The sequence below is a fragment of the Cynocephalus volans genome, chromosome 5 (assembly GCF_027409185.1).
Source record: "Cynocephalus volans isolate mCynVol1 chromosome 5, mCynVol1.pri, whole genome shotgun sequence".
NCBI classification, from domain to species: domain Eukaryota; kingdom Metazoa; phylum Chordata; class Mammalia; order Dermoptera; family Cynocephalidae; genus Cynocephalus; species Cynocephalus volans.
The window spans coordinates 157,177,195-157,204,494 of NC_084464.1; the positions used below are offsets into that span (position 1 = coordinate 157,177,195).

At 44.9% G+C, this 27,300-nt stretch overlaps 1 protein-coding gene across 1 annotated transcript in view; it reads left to right on the forward strand.

Moving 5' to 3' along the window:
• Positions 1-4,216: 4,216 nt before the first annotated feature.
• FNDC1 (fibronectin type III domain containing 1) overlaps positions 4,217-27,300 on the forward strand; it is an 87,722-nt gene continuing 64,638 nt past the window's right edge. Inside the window, exons 1-2 of the mRNA XM_063097452.1 lie at positions 4,217-4,441; positions 26,184-26,378. Of these exons, the coding sequence (XP_062953522.1) occupies positions 4,333-4,441; positions 26,184-26,378 (304 nt within the window). The 5' untranslated portion in view covers positions 4,217-4,332. The remainder of the gene's footprint in view (positions 4,442-26,183; positions 26,379-27,300) is intronic.

The window sequence follows — 27,300 nt, forward strand, 5'->3', positions numbered from 1 at the left end:
TTCTGTGCAGAGGAAGCGTGTTCCAAGGCAGTGATGGATGCACAGCAGTGTTTTTAAGGACCCCCATTTCTTTCCTGCACCTTCCAAACCCTGAGAAGGTAAGTGATGTACTATTGAGGTCTTGTGTCATTGTTTGCTAAGAAGGATTGTTCATCGTGTGCATGATAAGAAAGTGTCTCTGATAAATCTCTGTTGGACATGGGGCATGTTATACAGACTTTTATTTGTAATCTCTGCCTTGATCCTGGTGCTTTTATTGAAAATTGGATAGAGAGGGGACATTCTGGGGTGTCTTCGTGCAGCGGAGAGAGACGTGCATTTGGAGTCAGAGATGTGGGCTGGACCCTCATGCTCACTAGTTAAGGACCGACGACACAGCACAGAACCTTGGTTTTCACCTCTCGGAGCCTTGGTTTTCTCTCTGCAAAGTCAGAATAGTGCCTATAAGTTTGCTGTGAGAATCAGAACAAAGTGGATACTGCTTAAGGAAAGTTTTATAAAGCATTGTTTTATTTTTTTGTTCATTAGAAGCAATTTCCATCTTCTCCTTCCACATCAAGGTGAAATTGAGATGGTAGAGTCTACTTGCCCCCCTCTATTTCCTTTCCCCCTTTCCCTCTGTCTATGGAATCCTAGAAACCAACGTTTTCCTCCAGCTCCCCCACTCACTCCAGGCACTATAGCTAATCCTCTTTTTTGCTCTACTTCTATGTAGAGTCTTTGAAAAGTTGCATGCACATCACTATTGTGTGATGAGTATTGCCTAATGTCCTGCTGCCACAATACATAGATACAGTGTATATTCCAATATGTGCTTAAAAAGCAATTATAGAGCCATGTGAGCCAAATTGAAGACTGAACAAGATTTGAAGTCAGATGAATAGTAAGAGACATGCACTTTCAAGACTCCACTTGCACTTTTACTGGATGGCCATTTGAAGTTGGTTCCTGTTTGTCTGTGTGAAACACGAGAATAGCATTTTAATCTACCCTACCACATAGGAATGTCATGACAATGTGAATGGAGAGTGTTGAACGCTTTCATGTATGGTTATTTAAAAAATAACTAGAACCAGAGATAGTGTATGGGGATACAGACTGCTTCATAAAGCTAGAAATAAGCCATAGAACTAAGTTGGAGGCAGGCTAGTAAAGGATCACATTTTATCTTGGTTTTTTGTCTTTTTTTTTTGGCAGCTGACCAGTACAGGGATTGAACTCTGGACCTTGGTGTTATTAGCACCACACTCTAAACAACTGAGCTAACCAGCCAGCCCTAGGATCATATTTTAATAGCTGGTGACCTATCTGGCCCCAGAGTGACCTCCACTCTGTTTTGTTCTAATGAACAAAATAGAAGCAACAACTGGGAGATTAAAAAATTATGTGAAAAGATAATAAAATCTATCAGGACAATAGTAATGACAGAGTGAACTATTAATTGACTAGGAGGAAGAAAATTGCAGTGTGCTTATGTTTTTGAGATGATCACATTCAGGACAGGTGACTGTGACTCTTAGGTCAGTTTTTTTGAGGTATTTTAAACCTAAAAGTAGAGATGCCTTAGAAATCTCTTTTAGGACTTTTTTTTTTTCTTAATGAAGCAGGTACTCTCAAATTTGTGATCCAATCAGAATCAGGATTCATAAATGTTAGTGATTTCACTCATTATCTAACAGCCCACGGGTGATTGTTCTGATGCGGTCATCAAGGTCTAAACTTAGAAGTCATTTTGCATTTGTTCTTCGCTCTGAAATGTCCATGGAAGAAAGTTGCTCTAATAAGTAACGTTCCGGGGCAGGAGATAAATGCATGTGCATCTCGTGAGTGAAGGAAGGAAGCTACCTACTGACGAGCTTGCATACGTGCTTCCACAGGTTATGCCATGTGGCAATTTTATTGAAACTCAGTGGAAATCCTGGAATTACAAAAGTCCTAATGGAGAGTGAATGACCAGGGTCAGAATAGTGTGACATTGTATATTGACAGTTCTTTCTCCCCACATCCAATTAGTCAGAGAATCATCCTGTCTTATCTGGGTTCCTATCTTTTGAAGGACAAGGGAATGTACTAGCCAAGACTCACTAGTTCCGTGGTATGGGAATCCCACTCCCACTTAGCAAAAGGGAACGGCCGTCTCCCAGAACTGATCTTGGGGAAGCTCTGGGGTGGAGCTGCAGCCCTGGACTTCCACACCGGCATGACTCTTCTTCTCCCTGTTTGGTTGCCTTCCCTGTATGGCTTTGTTCTCTCTGGCTGGTGTCCTTTGAGGCTGGAGTCAGAGCCACAGCCCCACCTTGGCTACTGCATTGGTTTCCTGGGGCTGCTATAACAAATTGCCACAAACCGGCCGACTTAAACAATAGAAATTTGTTGTCTCACAGTTTTGGAGGCTAGAAGTCTGAAATTAGTTCCACTGGACTGAATATCAAGGTGTTGGCAGGGCTGTGCACTCCCACAGGCGCTAGGAGAGAATCGTTCCCTGCCTCTTCCAGCTTCTAGTAGCTGCCAGTGTCCCCTGGCTTGTGGCCACGTCACTCCCATGTCTGTCTCCATCATCATGTAGTCTTGTCTTCAGTGGGTATCAAATCTCTCCCTCTCCCTTCTTATGTGTATATACAAGATTGCATTTAGGGCCTACCCGGATAACCCAGGATAATCTCTCCTTCTCTGAATGCTTAATTTAATCATATTTTTTTCCCCATGCAAAGTAACATGCAGGTTCCAGAGATTAGGACATGAGCATCTTTTGGGAGGTCAGGTTGTAGTCTACTGTGGCTACCGCTCTTCAACATCCATGAGTGACTGGAGAAAGAAGAGAAGGCTTTCACCAGCTGCAGCTAGAAAAGTCCTGACTCTGACCCTGCTGGGGCCACTGGAGCTCCCTGGACCAGCGGAGGGCAGGGAAGGCCTTGGGAAGGAGTGGGGGTGGGGAGGGGGCCTGTCACTTGGCTGGAGTGGGGGAGGGGGCTACTCTTCTCAAAAGAAGGGCAGGTTGGGAGGCTGCTGGGTGAACAAAAGCCACAGCTCCATTAAATGGCATGTGGGGAGACATTGCAACATTAGGGAGTAATGTAAGAAAGTGTATATTTAAACATTAAAATGTTTGCAAACGGCAAGAGCTCTGGGAGCTCACAGAGCTTGCAAGATGAATGATGATCGAACCCTCACTGGGAACCAGTAGAAAGTTTTCCCAAAATGAAGGCAACAGGTTTATGTCTTTCCCAGATGCTCCTGTAACGCAAGAGGCTCCATTCAGGGCTTAACGCACGGATGTGTTGTTTTTGTTGTGTCATTTCAGGAAAGAGATACTGTATTTCTATTTGTCACCATCTACACTTCATTTAACACCCCCGCCCGCCCCCAGCATATGGCACAAATCTGGTTTGTTTTGGGTTGTCACGATGGGGAGCTGCTTCAACTTCGGGCTGTGAACTTCGCCAGATCAGATCTGTGAGGAAACGGGTCCCGGACAGCGGCACGCGGCGCCCGGAACACAGGCCTCCCCAGCGCACGCGGCACTGTCGTCTCTGGGGCGCTCCCAGCCGGCGTGCAGGGCAGCGGGTCCCCCGGGGTCGGGAGCTGACCGAAACCAGGCTGGAACGTAGAACAGGGAGACCCTAAGGCAGTGTCCAAGTCACAGCAGTGGGAGGAAGCAGGGTCGGCCGCGTCCTTGCCCTGGCCCGTGAGGCCTGCTTGGAGACCGCTTCGGTTCCAGCTAGCACCGTGCGCGCCACAGACGACAGCCGGAGCCACCGCGTCAGCGGACGTTTAAACACCTCCCCCGGGCGCTGGGTGCGTGTGGAGCACGTGGCGAGCCGCAGCGACCGCTGCAAGGTGCAGACGCAGGTGAAGGGTCCCTGGACCCCGACGTTGAACCCAGAGGTACTTATTGGAGGGGACAAGGTGCATTCCTGGGCGTGGCAGCGACTGGACGCGATGGCCATTTCCCTAGCCAGAAGGTGGGAGAGGTTACACAAGGAGAGGAACTTCCCGGGCTACTTCGCCTGGCACAGCGACCACTGCCTTTTCAGAACCACAGAGTCGGGTTCCGGGGCGCGTCGGGCTCCCTCAGACAGGCGCCCCGCCCGCCTGGCGTCGCGGCCCCCGGTCCCCGCCGCCCCCGCCGCCCGATCGCCAGCAGGGGGCGCCCGGAAGCGGCTAAAAGGCGCGGCGGGCTGCGGGCGGCCTCAGTGGCGGAGCGCGACGGCGGCGCGCGGCCGGGAGCGATCGCCACGGGGCCGGGGCGCGGCGAGCACCGCGCAGAGCGCGCAGACCAGACGGACGGCGGCGGGGACCCGACGCGGCGCCTCCGCGCTCCCCGCACTCCCGATGGCCCCCGAGGCCGGGGCTCCCCCGCGCGCGCCGCGCCCGCTGTCCTGGGCGGCGCTGCTGCTCCTGGCCGCGCTGCTCCCGGTCGCCTCCTCGGCCGGGGCCCCAGGTACGCGCGGCGCCCGGCCCGGCGGCGCGGCTCGAGGCGTCCTCCTCGCCGCCTCTCTGTGCACCCCGCCTGTCGCTCCGGGGACGGCCGCCCCGCTCTGTGCAGGCTGCGTGTCGTGTCACTAACCTGTGCGTCCTCATCGCTCGGGGTCTGGGTTCTCGGGGTCTGGGACCTTGGCCACCCCGCGGGCGCGGGGACACCGTCGGCGCCCGGGGACTGCAGCGCGCTGGCTTCTAACTGTGCGGTCCGAAGGCCTGGGGTCGGGGGACTCCAGCTGCCTCGGGGGGACTCAGGCAAAGAGGAAAACGGGGGGAAAAGACAAAAGCTACTCTTGGCGTTGCGGGGGATAATCCTTGCTTTGCCCAGAGTTTCCCGGGGCGTGGGGGTGCATCCTGCTGTCCTGGAGGCAGGGTGGCTGTCGGAGGGCGCACTCGGAGGACCAGAGGGAGGCGGACGCGCGGACTGCTGGAGAAGGGCGCGGGGAAGCTGGGGCTGCGCGGGCCGTCGGGGGCGCTGCGCTCCGGGGGGAGCCGCGCTCTCTCCGAGCCCCGCGCGCCCCGGGTGGGAACTTCCGAGCTGGGAGAAGACAACTCTGTTTGTCTTGAGAGGAGGGAGAGGGAAGTCGGAAAGTCGGTTCCGGACACGCTCACCCTTCCCCGCGGGCTGAGGCTGAAGCCGGGCGCACGGCTGCTTTCTTTGGAGCAATGCTTTTCCGAAAAGGCTGGCGCGCTCTTGGTGTTTTGCGCGTTTCCCGCAGTGTGCGGTGGGCTTCTCATCCCTAAGCATTGGCTGGCTCTTGTTGCCCCTTCCCGTGGAGGAATTTTCACACTTGAAACGGTGTGGCTTCTATCTGTGTCATCCAAGAAGTAGACATTTTTGTGCATACTGTTCAATCCCAGCTGGTTTTTAAAAAATACATATATTCCACGGAAGGCTACTTGCCTTTTGATACTATTTAGTGCTTATATTCCTCTCTTTATAAGGGTAAGGGGAGAAAAGTCGGGGGTCACGTTGCTTTGTGACTTTTTGGTAGACGTAGCATGAATAATGCCTGGTTCTAGTTTATGCCAAGTACTCTCGTACTTTTTCATAAAAGGCAGTACCAGCCCTAGGGTCTTTTCACCCGTGTTAGTGATCTCTAGGAAAGCATGCACCGAATATTTTGTACAGTACTTGACAGGAATAAAACTATTTAGAAGTCTTCCAACTTCTCCACCTACAGTCCATGGCTTTTGTTTTTCCGAGTGTTGAAAGGGTTTTTGTTTCAGAAAACGATCTGAAACTGGAACCAGTGCTAAACTGGCTTTGTGGTGATTACAGCTTTATTCCTTTTGAATTCCGCTGCCACCTGCCCGATGGCTTACATTTGAGTGTCTGAAGTCAGGGGTGTTTGCAAGAGCTCCCGGAATCCTGAGATGTCCCGCGATGTCCCCCCCCGCCTTTTCCCTTCTCTGTAAATCACTGAGCTGTGGAATGTTGGAGCCTGAACGTTTGCTGGCATTTCTTTCTACTGTGTTGACGTGGGATTTGCAGTAAAATGATGACCAGACTAGAAATGGGCAAAGGAGAACAAGCACATTTCAAAACGAATATCTGCTACATTTATATTAAACAATAGAAGGAGAGAAAGAGACACAGAAACCTGCTCCCGCGCTGTGGAAGAAGTTATGGACATCCTGTAGTCACTGCTCTGGACTTGTGTCCTGGGTCCGACGGCAAGGCTGTGGGCAGCCTGCTCCCTCTTTGGTTGAATTAATGCTTGGACCAAGCAAGCTGCTTGGGGCAAATCCTCTTCCCTCCCCCACACCTCTGGGGCGGGAATATCTGTAAGGAAATGACTCAGCCGCATTAATAGTGGCAGACCGCTATAGCACCAGAGGGACTTTCCTTAAAGCAGAGCTGATTTGCAGGGCATATTGAATATCTAAATAAACCCTTCACCTTAGGGTCAATTAAAACACGAATCAGGATAATCAAGCAGTGGCTCCTCCCACCCCCATGCATCCCTACAATAGGCTACGATGCAAACATTAAAATTATGCTGGCACTTGCCGGTCTGACATGATACATTTTTCTTGAAACATATTGATACGTGCATGTGCACGCATGCACACATGTCCAGTGGCTATCTTAAGTTGGTTGGGGTGATTTTTATTTTTATTTTTATAAGTTTAAACAGTCTTTCAGAGAATCCTTGAGGTCAAAACAATTTTCAAAGTAATACTAAGATGCTATTTACCTTTTTCACTATGTTGACATTTGCATTGAAGGTGCAAAAGCTTTTTGGGTAAAACTGCTGGCGCCTGACCATGAATCGAGGTAGAGACACCATAATACACTAGTAGTCATTGATATTTTCAGGTGTTTATCTACCCTTATCTACTGTACTAGAAACTTAAACTAATGAGATATGCCAAAAAAGATACACCAGTTTCAATGAAGAATGCCCTTGATGCCATGGTAAAATTATTAATTTTACCAAATCTCTATGCTTGAATGCATGTCTTTTTAATATTTTGTGTAAAGAAACAGGAAGGACACATGAAGGACTTCTGCTGACTAACCAAGTTCAATGGTAACCCCAAGGAAAAGCACTTGTGTGATAGTTTGAGTTGTGAGTTGAACTAGCTGCTTTTTCATGGGACACCTTATTTACCAAAAAGAATGGCTATAGACAAACTATGGTTATTCTGACTTGGGTATTTGGCAGAAATTTTCTTGAAAATGAACAAAGAGAGCCTGTTCCTTTTAGTAAAATAATTGCTGGTATTTCTTGCCAGTGATAATATTTGATCTTTCAAGTGAAAAATAAAATTGTGGCAAGTTGTCCCCACCACCATAAGCTTGAAAGCTTCCCAGCACTTAAAAACTTTTATTATGTGATTGATGGTGATATATATGAATTTGGTGTTTAAATGTTGTGTTATAAGACATGTCAACATATAGATGATCTGCAAAACCAAGTGAACCAATAAAACCAAATGACCAAGGTATTTTAACGTAATAAAATGTGGAAAATTCTTTATATGGTTTCAGATTTACACTGCAACTAACCTTTAAGAAATTGCTACTTGATGAGTTTTGGTGTAGTATCAAAGATTTTCCAAAATTATCTGAAAAGGCTATTAAAATACTTTCCAGCTACATATCTGGGTGAAGATGGGTTTTCTTCAACCAAAACATGTTGTAGTAAATTGAATGCATAAGCAGATCAGAGATCCAGCTGTCTTCCATTAAAGAGGTTTGCGAAAATGTAAAAACAACGCCGCTCTGCTCATGGTTTCTTTTTGTTTTGGAAAGCTTAATTATTTTTTCATAAAATGTTTTTATGTCTATGAATAATGGTTTATTATTGTTATTCTAATAAATCAATAAATATTTAATAAATTAATAAATAGGTCTTTTAAATTCTCCTTAGTTTTAGTTTCTAGTACAGTAGATAAGGATAGTTAAAACCCACATAAACATAACCTCTGTGAGATCCTCACAAATTTGAGTAGAAAGAAATCCGAAGACCAAAACAAAAAGTTTGAGAGCTACTGGTCTATAAAAAGGAGGTGGATTAAAACTCAGGATGCCTGGGTTTGAGTCTCAGTGCTGTCCCTCACCCACTGGTGGCCTTGGGCTGGTCAGTCTCCACTCTGGTATAGACCAAGTGAATGGACAGTCCTTCCATCTCTAAAAGCCCTTAGGACCTTTCCTGTGGCCCAGCCTGCCTCCACCTCTGTAGGGATTCCCTCCTACTCCTGTCCTCCTTGAGAGGAGGTGGTAAGCACTCCCTTTCCTTCTATCTTGTGCATTGGAGACTACCAGAAGGAAGATGTGTTTTATTCATTAGCTGAGCATGAAATTCATTACGATGGAATTAGAGCTTGTAATAGGATTGCAGAGGGACAGTTCCTGTCCCTGGAAAGTTATCAACAGACAGTTCCAGAGCATTGTCAATATGTCCTACCAAGACCATGCATATCTGTATTTAAGTCATAGAGGCCCAGTCCCTGTAAACAGGAGAGGGAGGGGGGAAAGTGTGGAAGGGTGTATTTGTTTTCTATTGCTGTTATAACAAATTACCACCAAGTTGGTGGCTTAAAACAATACAAGTTTATTATCTTATAGATCTAGAGATCCAAAGTCCAAAATGGGTCTTACTGGGCTAAAATTAAGGGCTGCATTCCTTCTGGAGCCTCTGAGGGAGAATCTGTTTCCCTGCCTTTTCCAGCTTCTACGGGTGCCGCATCCCTTGGTTCTGGGGACGAGGATATCTCTGGGGAATCATTATTCTGCCTACTTCGAGGGGTGAGGGTGGGGTGGGGAGCCTAGAAGCACACATTTCAGAAGAGGCCCCATCCCCCCTGGCTGATTAAGGAACAGGCCTCTTTTCATTGTTTCCTGTGAAACTTAGGGAATTCTTTGGTTATAATTAAACCTCTGTCATCAAAAGCTTTTATTTCAGTTAGAAAGTATAGAGATGAATATTTAAAGGTATGAAAGTAATGGAGAGAAAAGAATATGTATATGTATATATTCACTTGTAAATGCGTAGAATATTGCTGTTGTGGTGATAAGAAACTGAAAACTTTGGTGACTTTGGGGAGAACTGGGTAGCTGTGGGACGGTGATGGATATTGTTTCATCCATATCTTTGGCCAACTTTAGTGGACGCACATTAGAGCATTTGGAGTCAGAGAAGTGTTGGTTATTCATGTGAGCGAGCATCCTTTTTTCCTTCCTCTTGCAAGTTACTCTTTGAAAGACCTGCGTCCTCCTTGGCGGGCGGCCGCGCTTGCGCTCTGTGGCCCTTAGGGGGCGCTCCCGGCCTTCCCGGGGCCCTGCCTTGCAGCGTGAGCTGCGGGGAAGTGGCTCTGGCTGTGGCTTTGTCGCGATAAGAACGGCAGCGCAAACGTTCAGTCGTCTGCTTTGTTTTTCCTTTAGTGTTTGCCTTTTTGCAATTGTGCTGCTCATGCGTCTTCCTTCAGATATTCAGCTGGGAAGGACAAGTCACTCTTTAAGAGACGAAGTGGCTGCACGGTAGCAATTTTCAATTAAGTATTGATGAGAAAGGAATGTGACCCTAACCTAAAGCGGGGGTCAGCAGCCCGTGAGCTGTGGGTGTCCCCGGTGCCTCTGCAGGCCCTGGCCAAGCCACCGCGGCCGCAAGTGGGGCGGGAATGCGGGACAGCGGGCGGTGGCGCCTCCTGAGCCTGGGTGACGTCTCGTCCTCAAGGTTTATTTCTGCATTAGGGACAATAATGCAAATTAGTCTAACTATAATAACTATATGTAATATATAATATATATTCTAATTATTATAATTATAACGGTGTTACACTTGAAAGTAGCCAAATAATTTGAGGACTGTTGATGTTGATTAAAGACAATACTCACATTTTTCTAATGAGGTCTCCTATATGTGGAGGAAATTATTCAATTACGGCATCTTCATAATCTATACAAGTGCAATCTATGTAATTCTATTTCCATCTTTATGAGGAGTTCTTAGGTGTACGTGTTTATTTCCTTTTGATAGTAACTGGCAGTTCGCAGTGCGGTGGCATTAACCATTTCCCCGCATGTTATTTCATTTAATGTTATCAGTTACCTTGTGAAGCTGATCACATCTTACTGCTGTGGGAACTGAGTTCAGAGAGCTTAACTGGTTTTCCCACAGTCCGTAATCAAGTACGTGGTAGTTCTGGGGTTTGCACCCCATCTTCTGGACCCAGCCCCTACGCCGTCCCTGCAGACTGCCATCTGTGTTGAGTGAGCCTGGGTTCACTGTGTGCCTCTTGCTTCTCCAGGCTGGGCGTGAGTGCCAGCAGGGACATTCCTGATTTGCTCAGTTGCCTTTCTGAGTCTGCTGTTATAGCATTGCTGTTGGCAGTTGAGAAATGATTCTGTCACACACAGAAATGTGTTGAGCACGGGTAGGGCTTAACAAGACGAAGTTGCAGTGAACCTATTCCTGTCACTAAGCAGCTCTGGCATGTGGATATAAGCAAGGTCCCCACTGTGGGAAGCCGCCTCTACTCGGTGGCTCCTGTTAAAACTTGCCCTTCAGCTCTGCAAGGCCAGTGCCCTGTGTCTAACTTGGTGCCTAAACCCTTCACTGCTGATTTAATGCAGTGGCTCTCTGTGAATGCTCCATCCTATGGAAATCACAGCTTTGAACCCATCAGGACTGTATTTTAACCAGAAGGCTCCCAGAAGTCGCACCTTGTTCTAAGACATTCAAGACCATTTAAGTCATGGAACGATGCTGAGAAACGTTAGTAGCTATCTACAGGGCTGACAAATCCCTACCTCTCATGGAGGCGGTGAGACTAATCCTAACAGTGTTTGAAGTTCCCAGAAGAAATGGGTCATTTAAATGCTGGGCTTTGCTTTTTATTGTCACATCTCTTCATCTCGTTTATTAAGTTCTGATCCGGACACTAATTTGTGCCATGTGACCTTGGGCAGTTTTCTCATTTGCAAAATGAGGGGACAGACATAGATATTGTTAGAGGCCCCTCCAGCTCTGACTTTGTGGGAGTCTCTACTTGCAGGATGTCCAGTCAGTCAGTCAGTCAGTCAGTCAGTCAGCAAGGGTTCATATGTGTCAGACACAGGGCTAGAAGTCAGATAATGTGTCCCTGATATCAGAGAATGCACAGACAGGGCAGGGGTTGGGGGGGATACAGAGAGGTGATATGTGTTGGGACAGGTAGCACAGGTGCCTTGGGGGTCAATCACCTGCAAGGTCAAGGACAGCTATATTTGAGCTGGGTTTTGAAGAAGTCATAGGCATTAGTTAGAGAAAGAAGGCAAGGAAGGACATCTCGGGTGGAGGAACAGACCATGCTGCGTGTGTGAAGGCATGGGGCACATGTGACAGGTTTGAGGAGCCATGAGTGTTCTGGGTGGTGGCTCATGCAAGGTGACGCTATGGGGGAATGGTGGCATTTGCGGTTGGAAGGGTGGGCAGCAGCCAGATCAGGGAGGTCCTGGAATTTGACCTTAGTCCAAAGCGTTGGTGGCCGTTGAAGGAGTGTCCGCAGCACGACAGGTCACTGGATCAGTGGGAAGTCTATGGGCAACCAAGTGGGGACTGAGCTGGGCTTAGGCCAGAAGGGACAGTTGATGCTTCTGTTCTTTGTGTTTGGGGCATCTTTTATATTTGCTTACTTATTTTGGGCTTTGGAGACTTCTTCATTACAAGATAGACCAAAAGTCTGCTAGTAGCTATTGTCTTTCCCTTCAGTCATGTCTCATTTGAAGAATCGTCTTTGTTCCATGTTTTGTGAAATGACTGATATGTGCATAATGCAACTTTGGAGAGGGTTCCGGGGTACTGTGAGTCTCATGCATTCCCATGTGGGCAGTCTGGTAGAATTTATAGTTCAGATTAAGAGCCCTGAACAGTTGAGTACATTGGCTTCGGGGCCAGGGCTGGGTCTGTGGGCAGAATTCAGTGCAATTTCCTAGAGAAAAGCCTTTGTGAGGAATTTTAGGAGTTTGGTGGGGTTGGGGGCGGTGGTAAGTAACTTGGATTAAAGAGGAAGTCAATGGTTATGATTTGTTTTGACTTTTACACAGTCTGCGAACACAGAGTGGAGACGTGTGGAGGTGGGTCCCTTACACCCCAGTGCTGTGGATGGAGCTCGTTAGCATTTAATAAACAGTCTGAGGAGGGTGTGCAGTGACAGCTCCTAATTTGTGATGATACCATGTTTGTCTGGAGATGAAGTCTCACTGAAGCCAGAACTTCCAGGGCTGGACAGGGTGTGGCCGGTGTGGACAGGGCTGGAGTGGTCAGGTATGGTGTCCGAGGAGCTCAGGAGAAGCCATCCCAGCTGGGCAGGGGAGGCAGACTTACTGTGAGCTGCATTTCAGGTAACCAGGACAAGGGTCTGCTTTTGGCAAAAGCTCCTTGTCTGGGCATATTGCTCATCCCTTCTGCAGAGCATGAGAGTTTTGACTTGGGGGTCCATGGGTGCTCTGCAATTGTAATGAGTTTTCATAACAGGAAACAATTCAGAGCATTCTGAAGGGTAAAGGATAGGCTCGTTACAGTCCCAGTGAAGGCTTGACTAAAAGTCTTCTTGGAATTCAAGCCAAGGGCTCCCACATATGGGGACGATCTCTAGTGAAGGTCCTCCTTGAATGCCACCAGTGCCATGCTTTGTCCTCCAATTATCCCAGCTCTGGGAAGACTTCCTTTTTCCACCCTTTTTGATCCCAATAGTGTTTATTGTCAGTAGCACTCAGTTCATACTATGTCTGACACCCCTTACCATGTGCCAGTACAGAGCTCTCCTCAGTAGATGGAAGACCATTACCTTGTACATCTTTGAATTGACTCACTTGGCTTCCCAGGGCAGTGCCTTGCTTAGGAACTCTATGATGAATTGAATAGCACGTTCATAGATGTTTACCTCTGGAGGTGGGCAAAACATGTTGGGATTTGACTGAGTCTCACCACCTAGTCAAGGGAAGTATTGAAGACCATTTTGAATACATAATTGACAGGCAGATTGAAGAGGGGAAATTGAACTAGATTGTTTCCTTTCAATTCTCAAGAATTTAAAATTCTAATTCAAAGTATATTTCCAAAGACTGAGGAAAATGAGGGCACAAACCCACCCGTGCTGGGTGAGGAGGGAGAGCAGGCTGAGAGCCAAGATACTGGGAGTCATGCCGGGTCATTTTCTGGGGGTTTTTGGTGATGTCAGCTGTTCTGTGGCTCTTCCTCCTAGTACTGATGTTATCTCGCATTTGTTGAGTGCTTTATGATTTTCTTTCACATTTTCTTCTTGCATCAATCCTGTGAGGTAGGTCGGGTAGTTGTTAGCTCCATTTGTAGAAAAGGAACTAATTAAATATCTCACATTTGTTGAGTGTTTTATGATTTTCTTTCATATTTTGTTCTTGCGTCAATCCTATGAGGTAGGTAGGGCAGCTGTTAGCTCCATTTGTATAAAAATTAAATTTGATATTTGCAGAGAGAAACTTCAGTGGCATATTTGGTTTGTTTGGCGGCCTCAAATGGGAGTGGACGATCTAATCACAAGACAAGGAAAATGAGCTGTTCTCAGCCTTTAGATGACTGACACTGATGGACATTTCCTTTGGCCTGAAAAATCTCTCCTCTCCTGTCTTCCATGATGCAACTTGTTTCCTGGTTCTCCTCTGTACCACACTGTTTCAGACTTTAAATGTCTCCTTCTCCTCCAGTCAAGCCTCAGACGTCTGTTCTTTGGGTTCCACTGGAGATGCCGAGCAGACCCCTGGACACACTGGAGCTCCAGGGAGAAGCCAGGGCCTGGGCTGTGAATTCAGGAACCAGTAGCATATGGGTGGTATTTACTGTCGTAGGACCAGTTGTGCTAACTTAGAAAAAAAAAGGCAGAAGCCAGGGAGAGGGCCAGAGGCTGGGCTTTGAAGCACTCCAACATTTAGAGTTCTGGCAAGGGACACCAAGAGGGAGTGGCTAGTGATGCGGAGGAGAAACCAGGGGGTGTTGTGTCCTGGAAGCCAGGAGACTGTGTGCTGAGGCTTCCCTTGAAGACAGGAGGCAAGATGCTTCCAGGACAAGGAGCTCTTAGCTGTTGCTGGAGGCAGAGGGAGTTGAGGACCAAGAGTCAAGGACTTGGCAACATGGAGTCTTCTTGGCATTCACGAGATCTCGTTCAGTGCAATGAGCTCATGAATCTCCATGAATTCAGCTGCCACGGATGGCTTTCAATTTTATATCTTTGGTTCTGATCTTCTCTCCAAGCCTACATTTATTGCTTTTGGTTATAATTACAGCTGAGAGGCAACAAAGCATAGCAGGAAGAGCATGGTCTATGGTGTCACGTAGGTCTAGGTTTGCCCACTGTCACTTCCTAGCTGTGTGCCCTTGGCAAATCACTCTAAAACTTAGTTTACTCATTTTTAAAAATGGGGATACCAAAGTGTTGTGCACAGGGTTTAACAAATGAGTAGTTATGATAATGTAAAGCTCTTTTCAGTCACTTCTTATCTCCCCAGTGGCTAGCTTAGAATCTGACACATAGTAGGTACTCAACAAATATCTGTTGGATAAATGGATGAAATGGCTAGCACTAAGTAGGTATTCAACAGATGTTCATTTCCTTTCTTATCCTTTATTTCTTTCTCTGTCTTACTCTGTGTGTGTGTGTATTATTTTAAATCATGAATGGACACACTGCAAAACCTACTCCTTGCTCATTAGGTGTGATAGATTATTTGCCTATGCCTATTCATAACCATTAAGTAAGTATTTGAAATATTTTAAAAAATGGTTCATTAGCATCCTGGGTTGCCATTGGGCCCACGTGGCAGTTGGCTTCTGGTCTTGTCTGTCTCATTCACTCTGTTTCATACCTACTTCTCTACAGCATTTTCTTGGCCTCTCTTCTAAGGGCATTTTTCAGGCAGCTTTCTGAGTAAGATGATTTTGGGGGCAGTAATGCTCAAGTGTTTAACATAGTTAGACAATGACTTTCACATTTTGGAAAAAGGAATGAACTTTCAGGGAGTTTTTTTTTTTTTTTTGGTTGGCATGTCAAACAGTTTATAGTAGGCTGAGTTTAAGCTGGACCAGCAAACAATGGTAATTCTCTAAGAAACTATTTCTTGGTTATGAATTGAATTTGAAGAATGTGCAAAAGATCCCACAAAAGCCTGGAAAGTACTGGTCTCTGGTTGGGTCTCTGATGTCTGTCAACAGTAGGCGTGAGTCCTGTATGTTCTTTTCAACCATAGACATTTGCTTCTTAGGATCCTTGTTTTCCCATTGTTGTTATAAATAATATATTTATGGAGTCCCTCCAATTCCGTTTTCCTAAGCCATTCTGGAAAGCTGTGGTTTACATGAGAAAAATCTTGTTTTTTCTCTGGAACAGTAGCTTTTGCTTATATTGGTTCTTGAATAAAATGGCCAAGAGCTTAAGCCTCAAATCCTAATGATCAAATTCTGCCAGGTCTTTTGGTTAAGTTCACTCTCATTTCTGGCTACATCATTTTCTGGACAGATGTACTTACTCAAGTCAGTGCATGCTGACAATAAAGCATTGACATTGTCAAAATTAAATTCCCAGAGTGGATCTCTTAAAAACAACAAACAGAAAGAAATTGAAGTTAAAGCAGCTCTCATCTAGAAACCCAGAGGGAAAATTACTTGATTTTATGGTTCCAGAAGTGACAATGTTAGGTAATAATGGACTGAGCTGCTGATAACACAATATCTGATTAACAGTGGCTGAATGAGTAAGGGAATTATCTCAATCACCAATAAACATGGGAGCAGAGAGATCAGGATTGGCCCAGGGGGTTAACAAGGATACCAGGGACCCAGGATCACTCCATTTTCTACTCTGTCATCCCTGGCCATGTCATCATTCTCAGGCTTGTCACTTCATATTTTAAGAGGGCTGCTGCATCTCCAGATGTCATGTTGACATCCCAGGGTGGGGGTGGGGGTGGGGCGGGGAAAGGAGGAAGATACAGAAAGCCTAAAGCACGTAACAGCTGAGCCTGAGCCCTTTAAAATGCTTTTGGAACTGGCAGCAGTAACTTCCTTGTACATGTCATTGGTTGGAATTGATCATGTGGCTGTCCTAGCTGCAAGGGAAGCTGAAGAGTTGTGACTGTGTGAATGTTTAGTATTCCAGCCCCTGCTGGCAAGGGGGAGAGAAGGAGTTGGGAATGGGTTTTGGGTAACCAATCCACAGTGTCTACCATGGTGGTCTCTGAATTTGATGCAGGCTGCTAAACTGTTATAAATTAGTTGAGAAACTTGACTTGAATGGAACTAATAAAAATTCAGCTTAAAATGGCTCAGAAAACATCCTGAGGGAGAAGGCAGATTTATTTTGAATATCATCTGGGCAAACTACAGCCAGTCCCTTTTGGCTGGAGAATTTGATTTTAGTTTTGCCCCTTGCTGTTTATTTTGAAACAATTCCATGATGCTTCATTTAATTGTTTCATTTTTGTGTTTTTCTGCTTTGTAGATATAAGTTATAGAGGTATGGGGAGGGAGGGAAGGAGTAACTAGAAAGATAATGAAAGGGAATAAGGTGAGGTCAACTATATTAATGGGTATTCTTTCTCTTCACTCCAATTTCCCCCCAAAACACATAAACAACCCAGAATCTAGAACTTTCTAGGCAAACTTTGCCCATAAAGAGCCATTAACCCTTGAGAGTGTATCTGCAGAAAAAGCTTTGTTTGCCAGCGTCACTGGGGAAGGCAGGTGGCTTCGAGCGGAGGTTGGGGGCCACCTCCTTCGGAGAGGGGAGGAGGATGAGAAAGAGGTGCCACGCAGTGTGGCACAGTGCCTGTGGCCTCGTGTGTGACCAGCTTGTGTGTCACACTAGGTGATGCAGGGGTCTGGATGCAGTTTACTGAAGCCCAAGAGTGAGCATTGCCTCTTTGCTTGACCCGTGGCCATTCAATGCTTGACAAAGGAGGAAGATACTTGCACAGACACGGGCGATGCTGACAGTCTGGAGAGAGGAAGAGGACTCTGACATACTCTTTTTAAAGATCAACAAGTGGCTCCCATTTGGGGATGTGGATGGTTCCGCCATTTGGCTGCTTTGAGCTGGCAAAGAAAATATGAGGTTCAAAATTGCATTCATCAAGTGACCTTGTAAGCACGCTGGCATGTATGTGTGCGTGTGAGTGAATTCGGCCTTTTAGTCCCAATAAAATGATGCTTCGTTGTTATCAAAATGCTGGAAACTGCCAGAGGGGCCAGGGACAGCTGGGGAATTGAGGGTTAGCTGAGGCGATGGCAAGGTGAGCTGGGTGGCCCTGCTGGCTGCTCAGGTCACCAGTCCCAGGGCGGCGGCGCCACCATCCAGAGCAGCCTGGGGTTCTGAGTCTCCAGCTCTCGGGTAGGTACAATGGGCACTGGTGGGCCTGGGGGTGGCACCCAGGGGTGAGTCAGTGTTATATGGGTGAACCGATTGGGTTCTGAGGAATGTGAACCAGGGATTCCGCCTGCAGAGCCAGGGGCTGTTTCCGTGGGCTGTACTTGGTCTCCTGTGGGACCTGGTACATCTGCGTGGATGCTTCTCTCCAACCTGACCACAGCACTGTATGGCTTCCCCATGGTGGGGTCAGAGGTTTTGTATATTAAGCTCTTTCCGCTCCCTGGAGTGTTTTATAAATTGAGATTCTGAAGACCTAGAGTTTGATTTTATTTTTTTACACAATTATCCTCAAAGAACCAATGTCAGCTGTAGAGAAACACTTTTAATGTGCCCTGTGCATATTGAGAAATGTCAGAAGAGGAGCCAGGCTATTATTTGAACATCCAGACTGTGTCTACCCAGCACCAGCCTCCCAGGGGAAAATTCAGTCAACCATCTGTAAATTTTATTATTATCAGTTTTATGGCACAACCTATACTTTCAGGTTTTTCCTTTGGAGGGGGCTGGAGAAGGGGAGTTCATAATTATTTGGCAAATATAATCCCAACATCCACTTGAAAAATTATTTAAAATTCGGTCAGTCATTTCAGTGTTTTGCCCACATGTTGTCAACCATCTGGATGTTTCTGAATGTTCCTGTGCTGTCTGGTATCATATGGATAAGAGCTAAATTTTTCTGAATCCTAATCTCAAAGTTGTATTTATCACATTGATTCCTACTCCCAAGCTATACTGCAATTTTAGTACATCCTAACCTTTTCTGGCTTACCTATTGGATTTTTGGTCAAAGACTTGTGGTTATGCTGAGATTTGTGTTTTCTTCATTTCAGAGTCTGGGAAGTATTTGGCAGTTTCCAGTGGAAAGTGAAACTTGAATTTCAAACTAAGATGAAGCAGGGAGACTTACATAAACATGAAGGTTTTGTTGCATTAAAGAGCAATCTCTGGTATACTTAAGAAACAATTTTAGTATTGCAGGAGGTTTAAGGGGCCAGTCTATTTCAAAAGCCCTTCCCATTCTTTTGGAGGGTTTCCTTATAATCGGGGTTGTCCTCTTGGCTCCTTAACCTCCAGTGCTGGGCTGGGTGGGCTGCTTGGAGTGCTCAGCTGGGAATGGCAGCCATACCAGTTGGCATTTGCCTTAGATTCTTTGGGTGTGTCTACACTGGCAGGCTTTTGTGACCAAACGCAGCGGCTGCCGGGGTAGCTTCAAAAAGTTATTTTTGACTTTCATAGAAGATCTTGATTAATAATGTCCTAGTCCATCAGGGTCTGACTGCAAATGCCAAAAACTCAACTTGAACTAATTGAAATTCCAGAATTCACTGGCTCTCAGAGTGTACCGTGGGAGGGCAGGGTTGAGCTGGCCTTTGGGATGCCTAGAACCAGGGCTGTAAACATCACTCAGACTCACTCTTCATCTCTCGTCTCTTCTCCTTGTGACATCAAGCGCTGGTCACCAGCAGTTCCAGCATTCTCCCTTTACAGCCTCATGACCAGAAAGCAGAGGCAGCATCGCTGGTCCGCTCCAGTTAGAATAGTCCTAGTGGAATCTTCCAGGCAGTTTGGGGTCACGTGGTCACCCGCTGCCTTATAGAGATTTTAGGGTCTTGGGACTCTAAGAATTTAGGCAAGTGGGAGACATTGGATTCAATTATTCTTACCTCAGGGAGTCCTGAAGAATCTGCACCAATTTCAGTGAAAGATGGCAGAGGATACAGTTGCTGAGGGAACCCTGACCCCATCTGGGCATTTGAATGAATCTCCTCTGGTTGAGACTAAACAAAATAAGAAGCCAGAGAGGAGAGATATTTGGACTTTAATTTCTTTCAATTCAAGCTATAAGACAAAGAATGCTTCATTTTTGGACTTTAAATTCTGTCTGGGAATCTTGTGATGGAAGGGATTATATTACATTTGGGGCATTTTTATATCGTGGTATTGTATTATGAGAATATTTTTATGCTGTTATGTCACCTCACTGCTTAAACTCTGATGGGCTCTTTTGGACCATATAAACTTGGCAAATTTGGGATTGGAATAGGGCAGGCTGGGAATGGATTTGCAGCCTAGAGGTCAACCTGGCTTTGGAGTTGGCTAAAGAATGAGCCTTGCTCATTTCAGAGCCTTCTGGGGTTGGGGGGTATCCCCACCTAAAACCCCAGGAAGATACAAGATAGGACACTAATGAATGCATGGGGAGTCTCCCGAAGGTGGCCAGTGTCGTCCTGATCCCCACCCTGAGGGGCAGCCATAGCTTGACCACAGGTTGATTGTCATGCCCATTGGGGCCAGCGACAACCAGCAGGGGATGTTAAGGGATGTTACAGAGACTTCCATTTTCCTCTCCTCATGTTTTACCAAGGAGCCATCGTGAGAGTGACTCTTCTGGCCTCTCTCCTGCCCACGGGGCAAGCTGTGTCTTAGGGGTAGTGGGGAATGTCCAGCCTCCGTGGGCCTGCTGTCTCTGCCCAGTGGCATTGATGGGTTAGAAGCAACCGGCACGTGTGTGTCCTCTTGGGGTCTGCCTTCCTGTGATGGTCCTTGCTTGCTGCTCTCGGGTTTCCATGTGTGAGCTCTCCAGGTTGAGGCCAGGCCTGTTCCTCTCTATCACCACCCAGGAGACTGCCATGTGGGATGGTCTGCTCTGAAGGCACAGTGTCCCGACACTCTGTGACCCAGGGCTGGAGAGGGTAGACAAAGCATGAAGCCCAGTGGGGCTCGCACATTAGAGCCGTATCCTCTAATCCAGCTTCATCAGGAATGAACCTGATATTTTGATTTCTGAGAGTATGACCAGGAGTTTTGAGATCCAAAGAGTCACTCAAATCTGCTTTTTCAGACTTGATTTTCAGTTCAAATCACACTGATTTTTAGTTACTTGAGTAATTTTTTTCAGTACATACTTGACAGAAAAATCGAAGAAGAAATAGCAGTTTTCTTACAACTATTACATCAGCAATTGCCTCAGAAAATATTTCCTTCTACCTGCTCAACATTTTGTTAGTGGATTTTCCTACATCACCTTTGAGCTTTAGCTTCTTTATAATGAGTATGCGAGAGGTAGCTCTTTCAGTGCAATCACAGAAATTAAAAATGCAAACATGTTTATCAGCTGCTCTTTTGTTTCTAGATGGTTAGATTGACTGTAAATCAAACTTGAAGTATTCACTATTTATTTATTATTTAATAAATGCTGCCTATGCTGTGTGTCAGCACTTTCAGTGATGTGCATATCTGGCTAAGTAAGCTTCAAAGCTGTAACAGAGCAGATTCAAAGATTCAAGTGGAAGGCAGTTCTTTCTTTGTTTCTCCTTGGGTTAGTGGTGCTCAGAAACCTTTCCCTCTCACTTCTCCCATCCATCTGTCTTCCTTTCTCTTTTTACGTACCTGGAGAACTGAATGAAGTAATTCTATGCCATTTAAAAAAATGGAAACAAAACAAAGAAACAAAAGCAACACTTTGAATCTAGAAATATTCGGTTACTATTTTGAATCACAGTCTTCTAAGCATGATTTCTCCATGAATTGTGTCATTACTTTTACCATTGGCTCAACCTGTTAACTGATTCTGAGCTTTCCTTCTTTTTATTCTGAGAAATAGCTCTGGACAGAGTTCTCTTTAGAGGAAGCATTTGTTTTCGTTCATTCATGGTGGATGTGCCTGTACAGTTAAAAATAACTCTGAGCCTCTCGTTTGGGTGCTTGGATGGGTGGTGATGTCTGAACCAAGATTTTGAGCAGTTAGATATTGAACTTCATTTGAAACATGTTCACTTTGAGACTCACTTTGGACTAGTATGCGAGCAGTAGTGAACATTAGGCTGGAATGGTTAGGCAGAGACAAACGTGGAAGTCAGCATTTTTGCTAGTACTTAGAGCCTGTGTAGCATCCCCTACTCCCCTCTCTGAAGCCATCCTGGCATGGGTCCTCCTTACTTTTGGATCCCAGACCAGTGTTTTCAGAGTCTTTGGGTCTCTTAGGGGAAGGAGGGAGGTCTGGAGGTGGGATATGATTCCTTGGACATATTTGTATCTAATGCCCTCAGGGCTTCTCCAGACTTTAGCATTTATCTTGATTCATAGACTCCTCATGGACCCAGATTCACAAAGGAGTCTTGGAATTGGAACTGGACAGTGGAAGGTTGTCTGGATCAGCAGCTCTAAAAGGATTTTGGTTTTTGGGGAGGGTCAAGGTGGAGGTGACTGACTGGCTGCCAATGGACCAAATCTGACCAGCTGATGTGTGTGTGTGTGTTTCTTCGCACAGTGTTTTTTAAAAGTGGAATTAATCAATTAATATAATATTGGGAGATTTTTACCCCCAAATCAGGATTCCTAGCTTTTCAGAAAAAAACCAAAACATCTGACAATTTAGGGCCTGAAATTTCTTTTTGTCAACAAGTACCTGAAACTAAATTGTACCTTTAGATGGAATATACACTCTCCATAACATGTCCTCATTTGCTTGATCTTCCTGGTTCTAGTGAGCATTTGATTTGGAGACCCCTGGGTTGACCTCATTAGTCTGACATCTTTTTCTGCAACCAATCAGCCATTTAATGAGCACCAAGTGTGTGGTCAGCACTGGGTGTCAAGAGAGATGTCAGATAGGGAAGGTGAGGAAGGGGCAGGTCACTGTTATGAATGAACCCTGCGGATGTTGCTCAGGCTGGCCCTGAGGACTTAGCTCTAGACTCAGACTTCCAGAGGACATTCATCTTCCCTGTCTGTGGATGCTAAATACCCTCCAATAACAGACATGCTGAGCTGTTGGAATCTTGGAATTCATCCTTGAGTAGTTGTGAATCCATGCTTTGACCCTTGAATCAAACTGTGGTCCTAGGGCCCTCCTGGATAAGACCTGGAGTTTGGTTCTTTTTCTTTATGATATCTATCTCTGTTAGATTTCTCCTTTATGTCATGAATTGTTTTAATGATTTTGTTGAATTGTCTATTTGTGTTCTTTTGTATCTCACTGAATTTTCTTAAGAGCATTAATTTGAATTCCTTTTCCAGCATTTTGTAGATTTCCTTTTCTTTGGGGCCTTTCAGTGGAGTGCTATTGTGTACCTTTGGTGATGTCATATTTCCTTGCTTTTTCACGCTTTTTGTGTCCCTGTGTTGATGTCTGTGCAACTGGTGGAACAACTGCCTCTTCCAAAGCTTATAGAGTAGTTTTCACAGACAGTCTTTCTCCTCTAGATGGGTCTAAATGTGCTGGTTGGAAGAGTGTGGTGATTCTGGTTCCATGTAGATGCAGTAGTATGGTGTCTGAGCAGCTTCATCAGTTGTGACTGGTGTCACCAATAGCTGTGGGTATCTGAGGATGGAGGGACAGACAGATGGATGGGTAGTTGGAGCACAGAGGATTTTTAGGCATGAAACTGTTTTGTGTGCTACTGTAATGGTGAATATATGACACTATGTGTTTGGCAAAACCCATAGAACTGTGCAACGGAAAGAGGAAACCCTAATGTAAAATTTAGTTAATAATGTATCAATATTGGTTCATAATTATAACAAATGTAACACACTAATGTAAGATGTTAATCATAGGAAAAACTGTTGGGGGGAGGTCAGGTATGTGAACTGTCTACTTTCTACTCAATTTTGCTGCAAAGATTGCTATAAAAATAGTCTATTACGAAAAAAAAAAATCAAAACCTGGAGTCTGGAGCTAGACCAAAGTATGGATTCTAGGTGCTGACTGTGCCCTTATTTTCCATTTCCAAACACACCAATAGATGTCTCATGGGAGCCATGGCACTGAAACATCTAGCCTGGTAATTGCTGGGTATCTGAGAGCTCACCAAAATATCATTTTGACACTTGATACCTGGCAAAATATTTTTGAATCTGGATAGTTTACTGGTAGGAACTGTGGAAATGACTTTGCTGTGAGATAAAATGGTTTGAGTTGTAGCAGCCTCCTGCTGGCTTTCCTCTTCCATCTAGAGCAGTTCACCATCTGTCTCCATTCAAAGACAGCCTTAAATGGGGGAGCTGGGGAAGGACACAGACAGGAAATTCTTCTTATTTAACCCCAAATCCCTTAGGCTGAAGCTTAAGCTCAGTTTCTCAATTTGCATCTCATGGAGATGGAAAAAAGGCTTGCTGTGGCCCTATCTGACATGTAACTTGGTGAAGTTACCTCCCCGTGTTCCCTCTATTAGGCTATATAATTCCTGTTGTGCTGGTGTTTTGGTTTGTCTTTAGAAATGCTGTGCATGGGATATATAGCATTAAAGAATGTAGACAGTATCACCTTCATTAGATGAAAATACTGAAAACTATTACAAAAGGTTATGTGCTTTGGCAGAGAGGATGGTCTGTTCTAAGTTTCTAGGAATACTTAAAAATGAATGAGGACCACTTTATCATATTTCATCTTTATGCTACCAGAACGCAGTCTACACTCACAGAATGCAGTCTACACTCCCAGAATGCAGTCTACACTCCCTGAAACCATGTTGACACCCTTATGACTTTGTTTCACATTTAAGGATTGCACTCGTGAGACCTTCAAATGATGATCAGCCTAGAACACATTGTTAGGTTTCTGGTTTTCTGACAAGTAATCTAAGATCATGCTCATAGCTTTGCTGCTGCCTGAATGATCGTTCCTTAGTTGGATGCTGGTTTGGTGACTTCACTCAGAGATGAGGCATCAGGGCAAGGAGTGGAGCTGGAATGACCAACAATAAAGGTGGCTTTTCCTCCAGCCCCCCCCCCGCCCTGTTCTTTTTGTCCACTTCTCTCTGAGGTAGGCATGGATGAGTAAGGCATGAAGCAACCAATAATGACATTGATTTTAAATATCAAAGTGGATGGGAATCCTGGAAATGAAAGTATCTTCTAAATCAAGTCAAGTATTCTGTTTAACTGGCCCAGTGTGTGTATGTTGGGAGGTGGGTAGGAGGAGGTGGGGGTGGTGGACTGAGAAACTTAAATTCAGGACTGATCGTATAATGAGGTGAACTGTAATGTTGCCTCTAAGGTATGATTACAAAGTCCCCAAAAGGCCTTTATGGCAAAGAATGATCCTCATTAAGTAATTCTCTAAGGTCTAAAATGCCATTAGTAGAAAGTCACTCCTCTGGTTTAAAGTTTTGTCGTAAGAAGGCGAATGTCCCTGAGAGAGCACATCATTCCCTTATTTCATTCCTTCCTTCCAGAGAGAGAAGGAGTATGTCCAGCAGCAGATGAAGTGACTGTAGGTAGGAAGGGGCAGGAGTGCCCCCCAGGGAGGAAAACGGTGGGGGAAGGTAGGTAGAGGGTGGTGGAAATGGCAAACATGCTATGGAGACCTCACAACTCTGATGGTTACATGGATGAAATGACATTCATTAGATTTTGGCAACCAAGAGCATTTCCCCTTGACCTTCTTTACTTTTTCCTCTCTTTGGAGCCCCTTGCAAGCAAGGAAGGGTAAATGAAAATTATAGAAGAGTAGCCACTATTGCTTTTCAAATGCCCAGAAGGTGATTGGTGTGCTGTCTTTAGAGTTTCCCAAACTCAGATTTTCCCAGAGAGCATAAGGTTCCTTACCTGTGATTTCCCAGTCATGAGTTTCCAGGAACCTCACATCTGGAGTTGGGAGGGAATACTTTGTGGATTTGGGTTGGTGCCCATAGCCTAACATCGTGCTTTTGTCTCCAAAATGGACATTCTTTCTTTAATGCTTTGAAAATCCTCAAATTCATACTTTTTTTTTTTTCTCTTGAATTTCTTGAAGGAGTTTTCTCCTTTTCTAAACATTTTCCTCCAGAGGCAGTGGGACATTTTGGGGAGGATGAATGGTGTATGTCACTATCATCTGTATTTATTCCATTCAGAATTTTCATTGCATATTAAAATCAAATACTAACCAATGTATGTGTCATCATGAAACACTCTTCTTTCCCTTTCTTCTACCATGAGATTCCAAATGCATTTTTCTTAATATTACTAAGTGTAAAGTTTTTTTAAGGTTACTTTTTTCTTTCCTGAGAGTGCCTTGCATCATCAAATAGTAGGTTTTAGATCCAAGTTTGCCCACAATTTATTTGACTGTTGGAATATGTAGCATATATTTACATTGTGTTGCGTTACAATATCAGATATAGTGAGCTGAGAGGTTTTGTCTGACAAAATGTTATGTTTTATTTTGGTAATTTTGAAAATCAAAAATCTTTTTGGAACCTCATAATTTAAGTTAAAAATGTAATTGGTATTCTTAATAACTTGTTTTTCTTCTGGAACAAAATATGGAAACATTTAAGTTAGGCATATGCTGCTAAAACTAGAGTTTTACCTCCCTTTGAAGCTGTTGACGGTCTTGGTTTGTTTTCTTTGTGGAAATGAATGTGTCTTTTATCTCACTTTGAATATAATGGATGTTCTTCCTAATCATGATCGTTTTGTGTTATGCTTCTTGGAAGTGTTTTAAAGATTCTCCAACTGTATCATACAAAATAAGAACTTATTTGATATATGAATGCCTCTGGAGCATATGTCAAATTACTAATTTGTTTTACTTGCACTAGCAAGGCAATGTAATCAGTCTAGAAAATGCCTAGAGTTTATTTTGATTTGTTTCGCTTTTGGTTTAAATTCACCACCCATAGTTATCCAAAGCACACAAAAGCTTGTGGGTTTGGTGTATTTGTTTTGCTGTCACACTGTAACGATGGCAAACATGACTGTACAAAAGTCTTTAGGATCAGACAGATGAAATGTCATTTACTTTTCTGCTAACAGTATCAGAGAACATTAAAAAAATCATTTTCCCAATCTGCCATTACCACACGTTGATAGTTGCGCTGTTTGCATAGTTGACCACCCACTGAAGCCCAGGCACGTGAAACTGCTGTCCACTAAAATGGGCCTGAAAGTCACATGGGACCCACCCAAAGATGCTACCAGTAGACCCGTGGAGCATTACAACATTGCCTATGGGAAGTCACTGAAAAGTCTTAAGTACGTCAAGGTGAATGCGGAGACATACTCCTTCCTTATTGAGGATGTGGGTAAGTGGCACTATGACCTTGTTCCCAGTCAGCGTTAACTGTGCATGAGCATTCCCAGTTACGTTCTCAGAATGACTATTTGTGAGACAAAATATGGCTGGGCTCAAAGTACGTCGCGGTTCTTTGGGAACGGGTGGCCGAGTTCTGAGGCTCTAGTCCCGAAGCTGCTGCATCTTGCCCCTGGGCTTCCCCACCCGCTGCCTCTGAACTCAAGTATTCCTTTCTCCAAATAGATGTTGCAAACAATTTTTAGCTTCTGAATGTGCATTTGGAAAATATATTGATCCTTTTATGTCTCATAGAAACTTGACTACTACACAATTTAGTAGCTTAATCTAGAGACTTCTAATTTATAAACCACTTTATCATTTGGGATTACTCAAGTAATATGTTCCTGTAGAACTGTGTGTAATATGTCACGCTAAGCCACATCTAGCTGAAGATGTAACATTTCTCCCCATTTAAATGTGATTTTAATTTGATTCTGGAAGTTTGGAATGTTTCAAATCTTGCTTCCATATGTATTGACTCATAAGTGCAGATGTAGGTGGTTTGGGGCTAAGGCTTTGAGCTGCCTCCTCTGGATCTGTCTTCTACTTTTTGATTCTAGTAGCTTGAAATGCCATCGATTTGACCATCAGGTCGAGGTCCAACTTTAAGATGGATCATAAGGAAGGAACAAGTCAGCATATAGAAAACTAGGTCTCCCCCATGCCATGTCAGCATCATGCTCCTCAGTGTTGGTCCCCTGGCCATAGCCTACACACTTGCTCCTTCTCCACCTCCTGTATTGTAACATTACGCTTTCAGGGCAATGGAGCAGAAAGTGTATAAAAGGGAGATAAAGGTCAGATTCCCTTCCTCGTGGCTTCAGCTAAATGCACATTTCCCCAAATCTCTTCCACATCACGATGGCCCCCCA